The 13,043-nt window shown below is 52.8% G+C and overlaps 2 protein-coding genes across 3 annotated transcripts in view; one reads left to right on the top strand and one right to left on the bottom strand.

The window, feature by feature from the left end:
- The window catches only part of AP1M2 (adaptor related protein complex 1 subunit mu 2), a 57,343-nt gene that overhangs the window by 27,459 nt on the left and 16,841 nt on the right, over positions 1-13,043 (bottom strand).
- SLC44A2 (solute carrier family 44 member 2 (CTL2 blood group)) overlaps positions 1-13,043 on the top strand; it is a 29,904-nt gene that overhangs the window by 9,990 nt on the left and 6,871 nt on the right. Inside the window, exons 1-10 of one of the 3 annotated variants that reach the window (XM_045863012.2) lie at positions 6,210-6,413; positions 6,978-7,026; positions 9,210-9,283; positions 9,407-9,491; positions 9,993-10,077; positions 10,232-10,342; positions 10,424-10,484; positions 10,594-10,717; positions 10,850-10,933; positions 11,025-11,137. In XM_045863012.2, the coding sequence (XP_045718968.1) occupies positions 6,377-6,413; positions 6,978-7,026; positions 9,210-9,283; positions 9,407-9,491; positions 9,993-10,077; positions 10,232-10,342; positions 10,424-10,484; positions 10,594-10,717; positions 10,850-10,933; positions 11,025-11,137 (823 nt within the window). In that variant the 5' untranslated portion in view covers positions 6,210-6,376. Of the gene's footprint in view, positions 1-6,209; positions 6,414-6,977; positions 7,027-9,209; positions 9,284-9,406; positions 9,492-9,992; positions 10,078-10,231; positions 10,343-10,423; positions 10,485-10,593; positions 10,718-10,849; positions 10,934-11,024; positions 11,138-13,043 lie in introns of those variants that run through there. The other 2 variants (XM_045863014.2, XM_045863013.2) reach the window with 2 other exon arrangements.

Here is a 13,043-nt window from a genome sequence, read left to right as displayed (position 1 = left end):
TCATACTGTTTCTCTCTCTCTCACTCTCTAAAAAAAAAATAAATAAAATCTTTAAAAAAAAAAAAAGCCGAATGGGTTAGGAAACACATTCTCCCTGAGAAGCCGCAGAAGGAACACAGCCCTGCCAGCGCCTTGATTTTAGTCTAGCGGGATGCACTTTGGATGTCTGACCTCTAGAACCATAAGATAATAAGTCTGTGTGGGTTTTTTTTTTTTTAAAGATTTTATTTATTTATTCATGAGAGACAGAGACAGAGAGAGAGAGGCAGAGGGAGAAGCAGGCTCCCAAGGAGCAGGAAGCCCGATGCGGGACCTGATCCCAGGACCCTGAGATCATGACCTGAGCCGAAGGCAGACGCTCAACCATCTGAGCCACCCAGGCGCCCGGGTTTGTTTTTTTTTTTTAAGGTTTCTTTATTTGAGAGAGAGAGAGCATGAGCCCGGGGGGGGGGGGGGGGGAGAGAATCTCAAGCAGATTCCCCACTGAGCACAGAACCCACTGAGCACATGGGGCTCCATCTCATGACCCTGAGATCATGACCTGAGCTGAAACCAAGAGTCAGACCTTAACCGACCGAGCCATCCCGGCGCCACAAGTTGGTGTTGTTTGAAGCTACCAAGTGGGTGGCCATTTGCCACAGCAGCCCCAGGCAGCTCATCTGGATGCTCACTCCTGAGCTGGGTGGCCCTGCTCTGCTGCTCACCGTGGGTACATGATTCGCTGGGGGCCCCCGGGTCTGCGTCCCTCAAAGGGAGGTAAGGATGGGATCCATCTCAGGGGCGCCTGGGTGGCTCAGTCGATTAAGCGACTGCCTTCGGCTCAGGTCATGATCCTGGAGTCCCGGGATCGAGTCCCGCATCCGGCTCCCTGCTCCATGGACAGTCTGCTTCTCCCTCTGCCCCTCCCCCCTCTCATGTGCTCTCTTTCTCTCATTCTCTCTCTGTCAAATAATAAATAAAATCTTTATAAAAATAATAAATAAAGTTTCATTGGGCGCCTGGGTGGCTCAGTCGGTTGAGCGACTGCCTTCGGCTCAGGTCATGATCCCGGAGTCCCGGGATCGAGTCCCGCATCGGGCTCCCTGCTCGGCGGGGAGTCTGCTGCTCCCTCTGACCCTCCTCCCTCTCATGCTCTTTGTCGCTCATTGTCTCTCTCGCAAATAAATAAAATCTTAAAAAAAGAAAAAAAAAAGGATGGGATCCATCTCCCAAGGTTGCTGTAAGGAGGAACCCAGGGAAACCATGTGACGTTCTGGAAAAGTGCCTGGCACTGGTAAAGGGCAGTGAAATGGAGGCATCCGGGCATCTGTACTGTTATTAGCTTGCGGTATTGTTGCAAAGATTCAGCAAGTTCTCACCCTACAGGTTTGGATCGGGCTCAGTGATAGAATCCAGGAGTATTCGGGCGCCTGGGTGGCTCAGTTGGTTAGGCAACTGCCTTCGGCTCAGGTCATGATCCTGGAGTCCCGGAATCGAGTCCCACATCGGGCTCCCTGCTCAGTGGGGAGCCTGCTTCTCCCTCTGACCCTCCCCCCTCTCATGTACTCTCTCTCATTCTTGCTCTCTCAAATAAATAAATAAAATCTTTAAAAAAAAAAAAAAAAGAATCCAGGAGTATTCAACCCGCCCCCCCCCAACCCCACCCCGCTAAAGTTAATGAGAGCTACTGGAACCCATCAGATGGTTGTACCAATGTTTCTTCTGGTATTTCTTTCTTTTTTTTTTTTTCTTTCTTTCTTTATTTTATTTTATTTTTTTTTAAGATTTTATTTATTTATTTGACAGAGAGAGACACAGTGAGAGAGGGAACACAAGCAGGGAGAGTGGGAGAGGGAGAAGCAGGCTCCCCGCAGAGCAGGGAGCCCGATGCGGGGCTCGATCCCAGGACCCTGGGATCATGACCTGAGCTGAAGGCAGTCGCTTAACCAACTGAACCACCCAGGCGCCCTCTTTTTTTATTTTTTTTTAAAGATTTTATTTATTTATTTGTCCGAGAGAGAGAGGGAGAGAGCACAAGCGGGGAGAGTGGCAGGCAGAGCGAGAAGCCTGATGCGGGACTCGATGCCAGGACCCTGGGATCATGACCTGAACCGAAGGCAGATGCTTAACCCACTGAGCCACCCAGGCGTCCCTCCCTCTGGTAGTTCTTGAGAGATACTAATACCAATACCAAGCCTCTGGCAGGCGCTGCCCTGTATCTTTAGTTCCATCTTACAGAGGGACAACTCAGGTTCATGCAGCAAGGTCATGGCCCCGCTTCACATCCATAGCCACCAATTTCTCTGAGAGCTGAAACCTCTCTCTGTGTCTTCCCCTCCCCGGCCTGGCCAGGTCATGCTCCTGCTCAGAGACTCTCAGTGGCTCCCACTCACCCATCAAACCTGGAGTAGGGACCCTCTACTTGTTGCTAGGTGGCTGGGCAAGCCACTTCCCCTCCCTGAGCCTTGGTTTCCTCCACTGTGAAATGGGTTGATGATAGGACCTCCAGTATAATGAGGACAGAGCTAGAGTCTGAAAGATACTCCTCAGTCAGCACCAGCCACCTTTTTTTTTAAAGATTTTATTTATTTATTTATTTGACAGAGAGAGACATAGCGAGAGAGGGAACACAAGCAGGGGGAGCGGGAGAGGGAGAAGCAGGCCTCCCGCCAAGCAGGGAGCCTGATGCGGGGCTCAATCCCAGGACCCTGGGATCATGACCTGAGCCGAAGGCAGACTCTTAACCAACTGAGCCACCCAGGGGCCCCAGCATCAGCCATTCTTAAATGGTTGCTTCCCCTTTGCCAGTCTGGCTGCCATTCAGGGGACACAAGAAACTTCCGGTGCTCCCTTATCTCTTCTCCACCCTTACCGGTCTCGCCTCCTGATGGTGGAAATATGTTCCTGTGTTTTCCCTTCATACTCATAATAGTTCTGCGTTTTTATCTATTTTGCATGATTAATGCGTGTGGAATTTATTTTGCTATGGGTTGGGGGTGAAGTTAACTTTTTTTCTTTCCTAATGCAATCAAGGCTACTGACAGGTTGATTTATCCTTTCCCTGCCCAGTGAAAATTCCACATTTATCATGTATTAAATTCTTTACATATGGAATTCACAAATTAATTTTTTAAATACATGCACCTGGAAAACTCCAAGCTATGTTTTTACTTTCAGTCTTAGCTATCTTTTTTTTTTTTTTTAAGATTTTATTTATTTATTTGACAGAGAGAGCAAGAGAGCACAAGCAGGGGGAACAGTAGAGGGAGAGGGAGGGCTCGATCCCAGGACCCTGAGATCATGACCTAAGCCGAAGGCAGACACTTAACCATCTGAGCCACCCAGGCGCCCCTCAGCTATCTTTTTAAAAAGATATTATTTATTTATGTGAAAGAGAGAGAGAGAACACACAAACACTCAAGCTGGGTACAGGGGCCGGGGAGGGAGGCGGGGAGCAGGGGGAGAGAGAATATCCCAAGCAGACTCCAAGCTGCGCAGGGCCCGCAGGGGGCTTGATCTCAGGACTCTGAGATCATGGCCTGAGCTGAAATCAAGAGTTGGACACTTAACTGGCTGAGCCACCCAGGCGCCCCCAGGCTTAGCTATCTATAAATGGTTTGTGTACTGTGTTTATTCATTCAACAAACACCAAGTGCCAGGTGCTATTTTGGGCCCCGGAAACAGTTGTGAACAGAACAGACATAAATCCCTGCCCTTGTGCTGGGAACAGGCAAGGGGGCAGACAATAAACAAGCAGTATGTAAATGTGTGATGTGTCAGGTGGTGATTAAAAATAAATAAATAAAATAGGGTGATGGGGTAGAGGTGAGAGGGATGCTGTTTTGGATAGGATGGTCAGAGAAAGCCTCGCTGAGGAGGGGATGATTGAATAGAGGCCTGAATGAAGTGGAGCCACATGGACATCTCTGGGAAGAGATTTCGAGGTAGAGGGAACAGCCAGTGCAAAGGTCCTGGGGTGAGACCATGCCTGGTGAGTTTGTGGTATAGTAAATGAGGCCAGTGAAGGTGAACCAAGTGAAGGGGAGAGAGGGAGGAGATCCGGCAGAGCGTAGGGGGCCTTAAAGGTCATGGTGAAGAGTTGGGTTTTTCCTCCAAGGGAGGCGGGAGCCATGGAAGGTTCTGGGCAGAGGTGTTCACAGGCTTCTCGGGCTGTCACAGAGGGAACAGACAGTGAGGGGAGGGGGAGGGGGGAGCTAGGAGAGCAGGGTGGAGCTGCCTGCACTGGTCCAGGCAGGAAACCACAGCTGTGTGACGAGGGTGGGGTGAGAAGTGCTTGGATTCTCGATAGATTCTGAAGGCAGAGATGGCGTGAAGTAAAGCGAGGTGTCTCCGGTTTCTGGTCTGGGCACTTGGGAAGACGAAGCTGCCTTTTCTGAGCCGGGGCAGGTTGGGGACCCATCAGGGGCTTGGATGTAGCTGTGCTGAGTATGAGACACCCATGAAGCCTCCAGGAGTGGGTGTCACAGGGGTGTGCAGCTCAGGGGACCAATGCTGGGGGATCGTCAGGGTGGAGCTGGTGGCTGAAGTCCGGGCTCTGCAGGAGTGTCCCCAAGGGACCTAGTGTAGCTGGGAAGAGGCCGCAGCCTGTGCCGGGCCCGCTTTTTTTGTCCACTGCTTGGACTGGGTGGGTGGGACCAGCCAGCCTTGGGGTTGGCAGAGACCACGGGAACCACAGGGTTCTCTGGGAGGCCTGGTCACCCAAGGCCATGGCTTGGAGCCTTGAACCTCCCCTGTTTGCTAAAGCCTGTGGGCCAGGGGTCAGGTGGGGCTTCCACAGCTGGAGGCCCCTCGGGGGAGGTGCATTCCTCTAGGGATAAGCTGACTTAGTGACCAGAGCCCTGCCAGGGGATGCTTGACTCTGAGGTAGCAGCTTACTGAGCACCAGCTGTATATGACCACACTGTAGAACCCCATCGCTGACTGTATGCCTCACGCTGAATATATATTCCTGCTGATCATGCCACGGCACCAACTATGTAATCGACTACACTATGAAGTATACAGCTGGCCTCAAAGAGCTGTTGAGGGCGGTGCAGTGCGAACAGGCACATGATCGAGGGAGCATACAGTTGGCTCGGGGAGCGGATGGCTGGTGTGGGGGAATACAGTAAGGGGGGGAGTATAGCCAGCTGACTGTACACCTTGCACCAGCTGTATACGCCCCCACCCCTGCTGTGTACCCCCACACTGATTAAACACCCTCTTTGCGGGCTGTATGCCTCCACCCCAGCCGTGGCCCCTGCATGCCTGTGCCCCCATATCCGTGAAGCACCCCTACACTCACTACAGTGTATCCGTGCTGGCCATAAATTGCCAAGCCAACTATATGCCTCCTGGTATCCTGTGATTGGTCTGTGACCAGTTTTGGTTTGACCCTTTAGCCCCATTTCACAGTTGAGGGGGCTCAGGGCAGGCAAGACACTGGCTGAATTGTCCTCTGGCTTGGATGGGGCCGAGGGAGCATTTGAATCTAGGCCATGCATTTAGGATGTCAGCTCCACGAGAACAGACCCACAAAATTGGGTCTCTCGCTTGCCACCGTACTTAGTGCCCAGCCCCGGGGCCAGCACCCGGTAGGTGCTCAATAAATACTTGTTCTACAAAACAATGGCTTCAGGATTCACAGTTGGGATGTGTGAAGGGGTGGTGAGCTCGGCTGTCTAGCCTTGGGGGCCCCGGAGGGCAGTGCCAGGCAGGGATGGGGCATCTGGGCTGCCAGTCCCATTTTGCCAGTCTTCAAGAGAATAGCGATGTGGGTGTTTATACGGAGTCTCCCAATGTTTCACTGTTGGCATTTCATTAAAAAAAAAAAAAAATGCAGACCGAAATAAAACGCGTCCACTGGCTTGAGCGTTTTCAGCGCAAATACTCTGTATTTGGGAGTTTGGGTTCAGCCATCTGCCTGTTTTGCGGCGCCTCTATCTAGAGTTACCTCCGTGCGCGCCTCAGTTTCCATACCTGCAGAATGGGGCCACATGAGGCGCCCTGCCCGGGGTGAGAGGGGTTGTAGGCGGCGTCGCCTGGTTGGGACGTATGCCGAGGCCGCGGGGTGAAGCCGGAGTTGCCCGGGGGGGGGGGGGCTGGGCGGGGGGGGGGCGGAGAGGGCTAAATCGGGTGGCGGGTGAGCGGCGGGAGCAGCTGCCGCCCCGCGCGGCCCTCCCTCCCCCGCCCCCCATCCGTCGGCCAGTCCGTCCCGAGGCTGCAGCGCAGCTAGGGCCGGTCAGACCGGTTTGGGCCGCCCCGCCTGGCCCCGGGCTGGGAGGAGCCGCCGCCCGTCGGTCCAGCCGTCCCTCCCACGGGGCGCCCGCGCTTCCAGACCCGGCACCGAGGGGGCTCGGAGCAGGCAGCCGGCCGCCGGGGCTGGGCGCCCGCGGGGATGGGGAGCGAGCGACAGCATTACTACGGGAAGCACGGTAGGCAGCGCCCCCCTCCCGCCCCCGGGCCTGGCCACTTGGAGGGGGCAGCGGAAGACCCGGCCGGGAGCCAAGCGTGGGGAGCAGAATTGCCCATCTCTGCGGGTAGCCCCTCACCCTAGTCCTCTTCGGGAGCTGCCTCTCAGAGCCCCCTCCAGACCCCCTCCACTGAAGGGTTTGTCTTCGTAAGCCCCCTCCCCTGTACTCCTGCAGGAACCTTCTCCAGATCCCACCTTGGAACCCCCCCCCTGCCTGGCTCCCCGTTCCCAGTTCCCGGTCCAGCCCCTTCCTCAGTAGGTGGCCCCCAGTCCTGCCCCCTCCGCAGTGGGTGGCCGTCAGGTGATAACTCGGGGCTGGTCTCCATCAGCCACGGCTCCCCCTGCCTCGGCCTGCCCGTACTGGGGGCTGGGGTGTGGTCGCCGGGAGGTAGGGTGAGGCAGAAAAATCCACTGGGTCTGTGGACTTCACTCTTCCTCTGGGCCAGAGATACCCCTAGGGGCTTCTGGGGGAGGGTAGTCTTGCAGCCCCTTCTTGGTCACCCTGCTCAATCTTGCCGATTTTCAGGAACACCACAGAAGTATGACCCTACCTTCAAAGGACCCATTTACCACAGGTAAGGGCTCTGGGTTCCTGGGAGAGAAGGGTCAGTGTTAGCACTGCCTCAACCCCTGTTTCTTTACCCCCCCAGATGTTTCTTTACCACATCTGCTCTCCAACAAACTGGTGATCGATATTTGCGACTTGACAATTAAAGAACTAATTTCCCAAATATACAGAGTCTTTTTTTTAAAAAGATTTTTATTTATTTATTTGAGACAGAGAGTGAGAGAGAGAGAGCAGGAGCGGAGGGCAAAGGGAGAGGGAGAAGCAGGCTCCCTGTTGAGCAAGGAGCCTGACTGGGGACTCGATCCCAGGACCCTGAGATCATGACCTGAGCTTGAAGGCAGACGCTTAACCAACTGAGCCACCCAGGTGCCCCCGAAGTCTTTACAAATGAATATTTATTTTTTATTTTTATTTTTTAAAGATCTTATTTATTTATTTGAGAGAGAGTGAGTGAGAGAGAGCGAGCACAAGCAAGGGGTGTGGCAAGCAGAGGGAGAGGGAGAAGCAGACTCCCTACTGAGCAGGGATCCCAACATGGGGCTCAATCCCAGGAGTCTGGGATCATGGCTGAGCTGAAGGCAGACCCCTAACTGACTGAGCCACCCAGGTGCCCCACAAATGAATTTTTAAACTCAGCCAAAAGACTGGAAGAGATAATTTCTAGAACAAAAAATACTATAGACAGTGAAGTTATGGGGAAGTGTGCAAACTCACTGAAAGGTAAAGGAATGGGATTTAAAACAGGAACCAAATAGTTTCCCCATCACAGATTAGCAAAGATTAAAAAGATTGGCACATAGGCTGCTCTGAATCTAAGTGGCTCAGTATATTTTGGAGGGAATTTGGAAATACGAAATTTTTAAAAAAGATTTTATTTATTTGAGAGAGAAAGCACGCGCGCGGTGAGCATGCACGTGGGCTCACGTGGGGGGGGGAGGGGCAGAGGGAGAAGGAGAGAGAGTATCCCTAGCAGACTCCGTGCTGAGCCAGGAGCCAGCTTGGGGCTCGATCCCATGACCCTGAGACCGTGACCTGAGCTGAAACCAAGAGTCTGATACTTAACTGACTGAGCCACCCAGGTGCCCCAAAATATGAATTTTTTAAAAAAGATTTAATTTATTTATTTGACAGAGAGACAGCACAAGTAGGCAGAGCAGCAGACAGAGAGGGAGAAGCAGACTCCCCACTGAGCAGAGAGCCCAGTGCGTGACTCAATCCCAGGACCCTGGGATCATGACCCGAGGCGAAGCCGGCTTCTCTTTCTGCCTCTTCCCCAGCTTGTGCTCTCTCACTCACTCACCTCTCTCTCTCTCTCTCTCTCAAATAAGTAAATAAATAAAATCTAAAAAAATAAAAATTAAAATATAAAATAGTTTAAATTTTAAAAAACATGAATCCCTATTGCTATTAAAAGTGGGGGGAAATGGGCACTCTCAGTCAAAGGAGAGCTGAACATTGTGGCCAACTGCTTCAAGATCAGTGTAGCGGGCGCCTGGGTGGCTCAGTTGGTTGGGCGACTGCCTTCGGCTCAGGTCATGATCCTGGAGTCCCTGGATCGAGTCCCACATCGGGCTCCCTGCTCAGCGGGGAGTCTGCTTCTCCCTCTAACCCTAACCCCTCTTATGTGCTCTCTCTCATTCTCTCTCTCTCAAATAAATAAATAAAATCTTTAAAAAAAGAAAGGGGGGGGCGCCTGGGTGGCTCAGTCGTTAAGCGTCTGCCTTCGGCTCAGGTCATGATCCTGGAGTCCCTGGATCGAGTCCCGCATCGAGCTCCCTGCTCTGCAGGGAGTCTGCTTCTCCCTCTGACCCTCCTCCCTCTCATGCTCGCTGTCACTTATTCTCTCTCTCTCTCTCAAATAAATAAATAAATAAATCTTAAAAAAAAAACAAAAAAACAGTGTAGCATTAGGTATCAAAATGTAAGGGGCACCTGGCTGGCTCAGTCAGTAGAGCAGGTGACGACCCCTGATCTCAAGGTTGTGAGTTCCAGCCCGGTGTTGGGCGTAGAGCTTGCTTTAAAAAAAAAAAAAAAAAAGTGAAATGTACGTGCTCTTTGGTACAGCCTTCACGCCATTAAGGACACATGTCCAGATAACACATGAATGTGGGTGTATGTGCAGGGCAGGGTGGGGTCCGTGATGCACAGGGCCCCAAGGCTCCCACCCTGATGCTGTTCTCTGTTCCCCAGGGGCTGCACAGATATCATTTGCTGTGTGTTCCTCCTCCTGGCCATTGTGGGCTACGTGGCAGTGGGCATCATAGGTGAGTGGAGGAGGGCACAGGATTGGGCTTCCAAGGTGGGAGGACAAGCCACAGCCTCTAGGGCAGACATGGGGATGCTGGTGAGGAATGACAGTGCCTCAGTGTCCCTGGATCCCTCCACAGCCTGGACCCATGGGGACCCTCGGAAGGTGATCTACCCCACTGATAGCCGAGGCGAGTTCTGCGGGCAGAAGGGCACAAAAAATGCGTGAGTCTGGCTCCTTGGGGCCTGGTGGGACTGGAGAGGTGTGGGCAGGATGGCTTCATGAGCACTGGGGAGAAGGTTCTAGGCTCCCACCATCCCCAGCCGCTGTTCTAGGCCTCGAGGACACTACACTAAATGAGACATTAAGAGTCTTGTCCTCTGGGAGCTCACGATTTAGGGGAGGGACAGAGAGGAGACCGTCCTGGATCTGATGTCAAGCCGGGTGAGCTAAACAGGTGAGCTAAAAGCAAGTTCAATCCAGGCTGTGCCACTCCCTGGCTGTATGAGCTAGGACGAGTGTCCCAACCTCTCTGGGCCTTTTTTTTCCTCATCTCTGAAACGGGGCTCATCCCAGTCCCACCGTCTTGAGGCTGTTGGGATGGTTAGATGAGCCACCAGGCAGAGCTTAGAATAGGGTTGCTGCTACTAGAGTTGTTTGCATTAGATATTACACGTAGGGAGGTTGAGAAATCTTGAGTTTCCATCTCCCTTCCCCAATTCTAGGAACAAACCCTACCTGTTTTATTTCAACATTGTGAAGTGTGCCAGCCCCCTGGTCCTGCTGGAATTCCAATGTCCCACCCCTCAGGTAATTTGGCCGCTCCCCTATCTTCTTTGCTACCCCTGCTTTCCATCACCAGGTCCTTTTCTTCCCCGGTGAATGGGAGGTGGGGCCTCTGTCCTGTGTGGGGATCAGGTGTCTGTCTTGATCCCACCCAACCCCTGCCTCCTGCCCCTCCAAGATCTGCGTGGAGAAATGCCCCGACCGGTATCTCACCTACCTGAACGCTCACAAATCCCAGGACTTTCAGTACTACAAACAGTTCTGTGTGCCTGGCTTCCAGAACACCAAGGTGAGGGGAGCCTAGGGGCGGGGGGGAGTGGGTGGAGGGTCCTGGCCTGGGGCATGAACCCCTCTCCCCGTTTCTTGCTAGGGTGTAGCTGAAGTGCTTCGGGATGGTGACTGCCCTGCTGTCCTCATCCCCAGCAAACCCTGTGAGTCTGGGGTTCCTCAAACTTGGGGGGGGGTGGGGGAGGGGCGGCAGTGGGGGGTGGGAGGTTTCAGGGGCTCAGCCTGACTGGTCTCATTCCCTGCTCCACGCAGTGGCCCAGCGATGCTTCCCAGCCATCCACGCCCACAAGGGGGTCCTCATGGTGGGCAACGAGACGACCTATGAGGATGGGCATGGCTCTCGAAAGAACATCACAGAGCTGGTGGAGGGCGCCAAGTGAGGACCGCAGCCCGCCCACATCGGGGTCCTACTTCGGGGTCCTACTTTCCCCGGGTGGGCCAGGGTGTCCCCTGGGGCTGACCCAATCGGGGAGGGGCTCCAACATGAGCCTTGTCTGCTTGTCCCCAGGAAGGCCAACGGGGTCCTGGAGGCGCGGCAGCTGGCCATGCGGATATTTGAAGATTACACGGTCTCCTGGTACTGGATAGTTATGTAAGTTGGGAGGGAAAGTGGCCCCCCCAGTCTGTGTAGCCTGGGGCTGGTGAGAGGGTGCGGTCTGCTGATGCCCCCATTTTATCCCCAGAGGCCTGGTCATCGCCATGCTGATGAGCCTCCTCTTCATTGTCCTGCTCCGTTTTCTGGCCGGCATTATGGTCTGGGTGATGATCATCATGGTGATTCTGGTGCTGGGCTACGGTATGTCTCCCCATCCCTGCACCCTCCCCACTCCACAGCCCGCAAAATGCCTCTGCTCTCTGATCTGACAGTGGCCATCCAGAATCTTGTCCTAAGCCATCTGTCTTTTATTTGGCATATTTGTGAAGATGTGCATCTCAGCCTTGTTTATGGGAGTAGGCACTTGGAAATAACCTCCGTGTTTATTGATGGAGGATGAGTTAGATCATAGCCTTCCAGGTGGGACCTGGATCTGCATTTTATCTACATCCAAAAGCATTCTCAAGTAGACTACATGGTTAAAGATGTGTGTGTTAGCCCCAGACAGCTGGGGTTTAAAGGCCGACTCTGCCAGTTCCTTCCTTTGTGACCCTGGACAGGTGACTCAACCTCCCCATGCCTCAATTTCTTCCTCTATAAAGTGGGGCTAATTAGTATTTACTAGTTAGGAGGCTTAATGGGAAAAAGTGTACAGACGAGATGGGGGGAGGGCCCCGTAGGTCTCAGGCCCGTGCAACCCAGAGGCAATGCACAAAACCCAGTGCTTCACATTCTGATTCTTCAGATAAACATTCCAGGGGGAAAGATGTCTCATAGGCAGGCCAACGTGAGGACGCAGATATTAAAATATTCACGCTAATGATGGTTTCTAGCTGGGTGCTGGCATTTTAGGCAAATGGTTTTTGTTTGTTTTTAAGATTTTATTTTTTTTAAAAAGATTTTATTTATTCATTTGAGAGAGAGTGAGTGAGAGAGAAGGAGAGAACATGAGCTGGGGTGGGGGGCGCAGAGGGAGAAGGAGAAGCCGACTCTGTGCTGAGCGGGGAGCCGGACACGGGGCTTGATCTCAGGACCCCAGGGACCTGAGCCGAAGGCAGATGCTTAACCAAATGAACCACCCAGGTGCCCCTAAGATTTTATTTTTAAGTCATCTCTACACCCAGCGTGGGGCTCGAACTCATGACCCCCAGATCAAGAGTTGCATACTAAAAAAAAAAAAAAAAAAGAGTCGCATACTCTATCAACTGAGCCAGCCAGGCACCCCTGTTTTGTTTTGTTTTGTTTTTTACTTTATCTGCATTTTACAGTTTTATTCTACAAAAAGCTAAGGGGAATATTGAAAATCCCCGATGCCACCCCACGGGATGTTAATACCCACATCCTCAGTCCCCACCCATGAATCGTTGTTACCGGGTGGGAAGGAAAGCCTCAGGTCACAGAGCAACCTGGCACCTATTCAGCCGCTCATTTATGCATGTGTGCATCCAGTCTGGATCGAGTGCCTGTGTGTCCCAGGCAGTTTTCTAGGTCCTGGGGGTGTGGGGAAGATGGACAAGAAATAATAAACCAGGGGGAGCCTGTGACTCTTGATCTCGGGATCGTGAATTTGAGCCCCATGTTGGGTGTACAGATTACCTAAAATCTTAAAAAATAATAATAATAAACCAGAAAACCCTCTAGAAGGTCCAAGCAGAGAGAAGGGCCAAGAAGTTGAGTGTGAGGGGGGAGGTGATTCGAAATGGGAGAAGTGGTTTGGGAAGGTCTCTTTAGACGGTGACTTCTGAGGGATGCCTGGGTGGCTCAGTTGGTCAGGTGTTTGCCTTCAGCTCAGGTCATGATCCCAGGGTTCTGGGATCAAGTCCCGCGTCAGGCTCCCTGCTCAGTGGGGAGCCTGCTTCTCTCTCTCCCTCTGCCGGCAGCTCCCGCTGCTTGTGCTCTCTCTCTCTGACAAATAAGTAAATAAAATCTTAAAAAAAAAAAAAAGTGATATTTGAGTAGAGACAGGAGGGTGTGAGAAATCCAGTACTAAGCAGGGGGAACAGCAAGTACAAAGGCTCGGAGGCGGGGCGCCTGGGTGGCCCATTCGGTTAAGCATCTGACTGTTGATTTCGGCTCAGGTCATGATCTCAGGGTCCTGGGATCGAGC

This window comes from Mirounga angustirostris, unplaced genomic scaffold, assembly GCF_029215605.1.
Source record: "Mirounga angustirostris isolate CCGP_5_RB_7025 unplaced genomic scaffold, mMirAng1.0.hap1 SCAF_1, whole genome shotgun sequence".
In the NCBI taxonomy this organism is placed as follows: domain Eukaryota; kingdom Metazoa; phylum Chordata; class Mammalia; order Carnivora; family Phocidae; genus Mirounga; species Mirounga angustirostris.
Note: the sequence above shows the minus strand (reverse complement) of the source record. Positions and strands in the feature narration are given on the sequence as shown.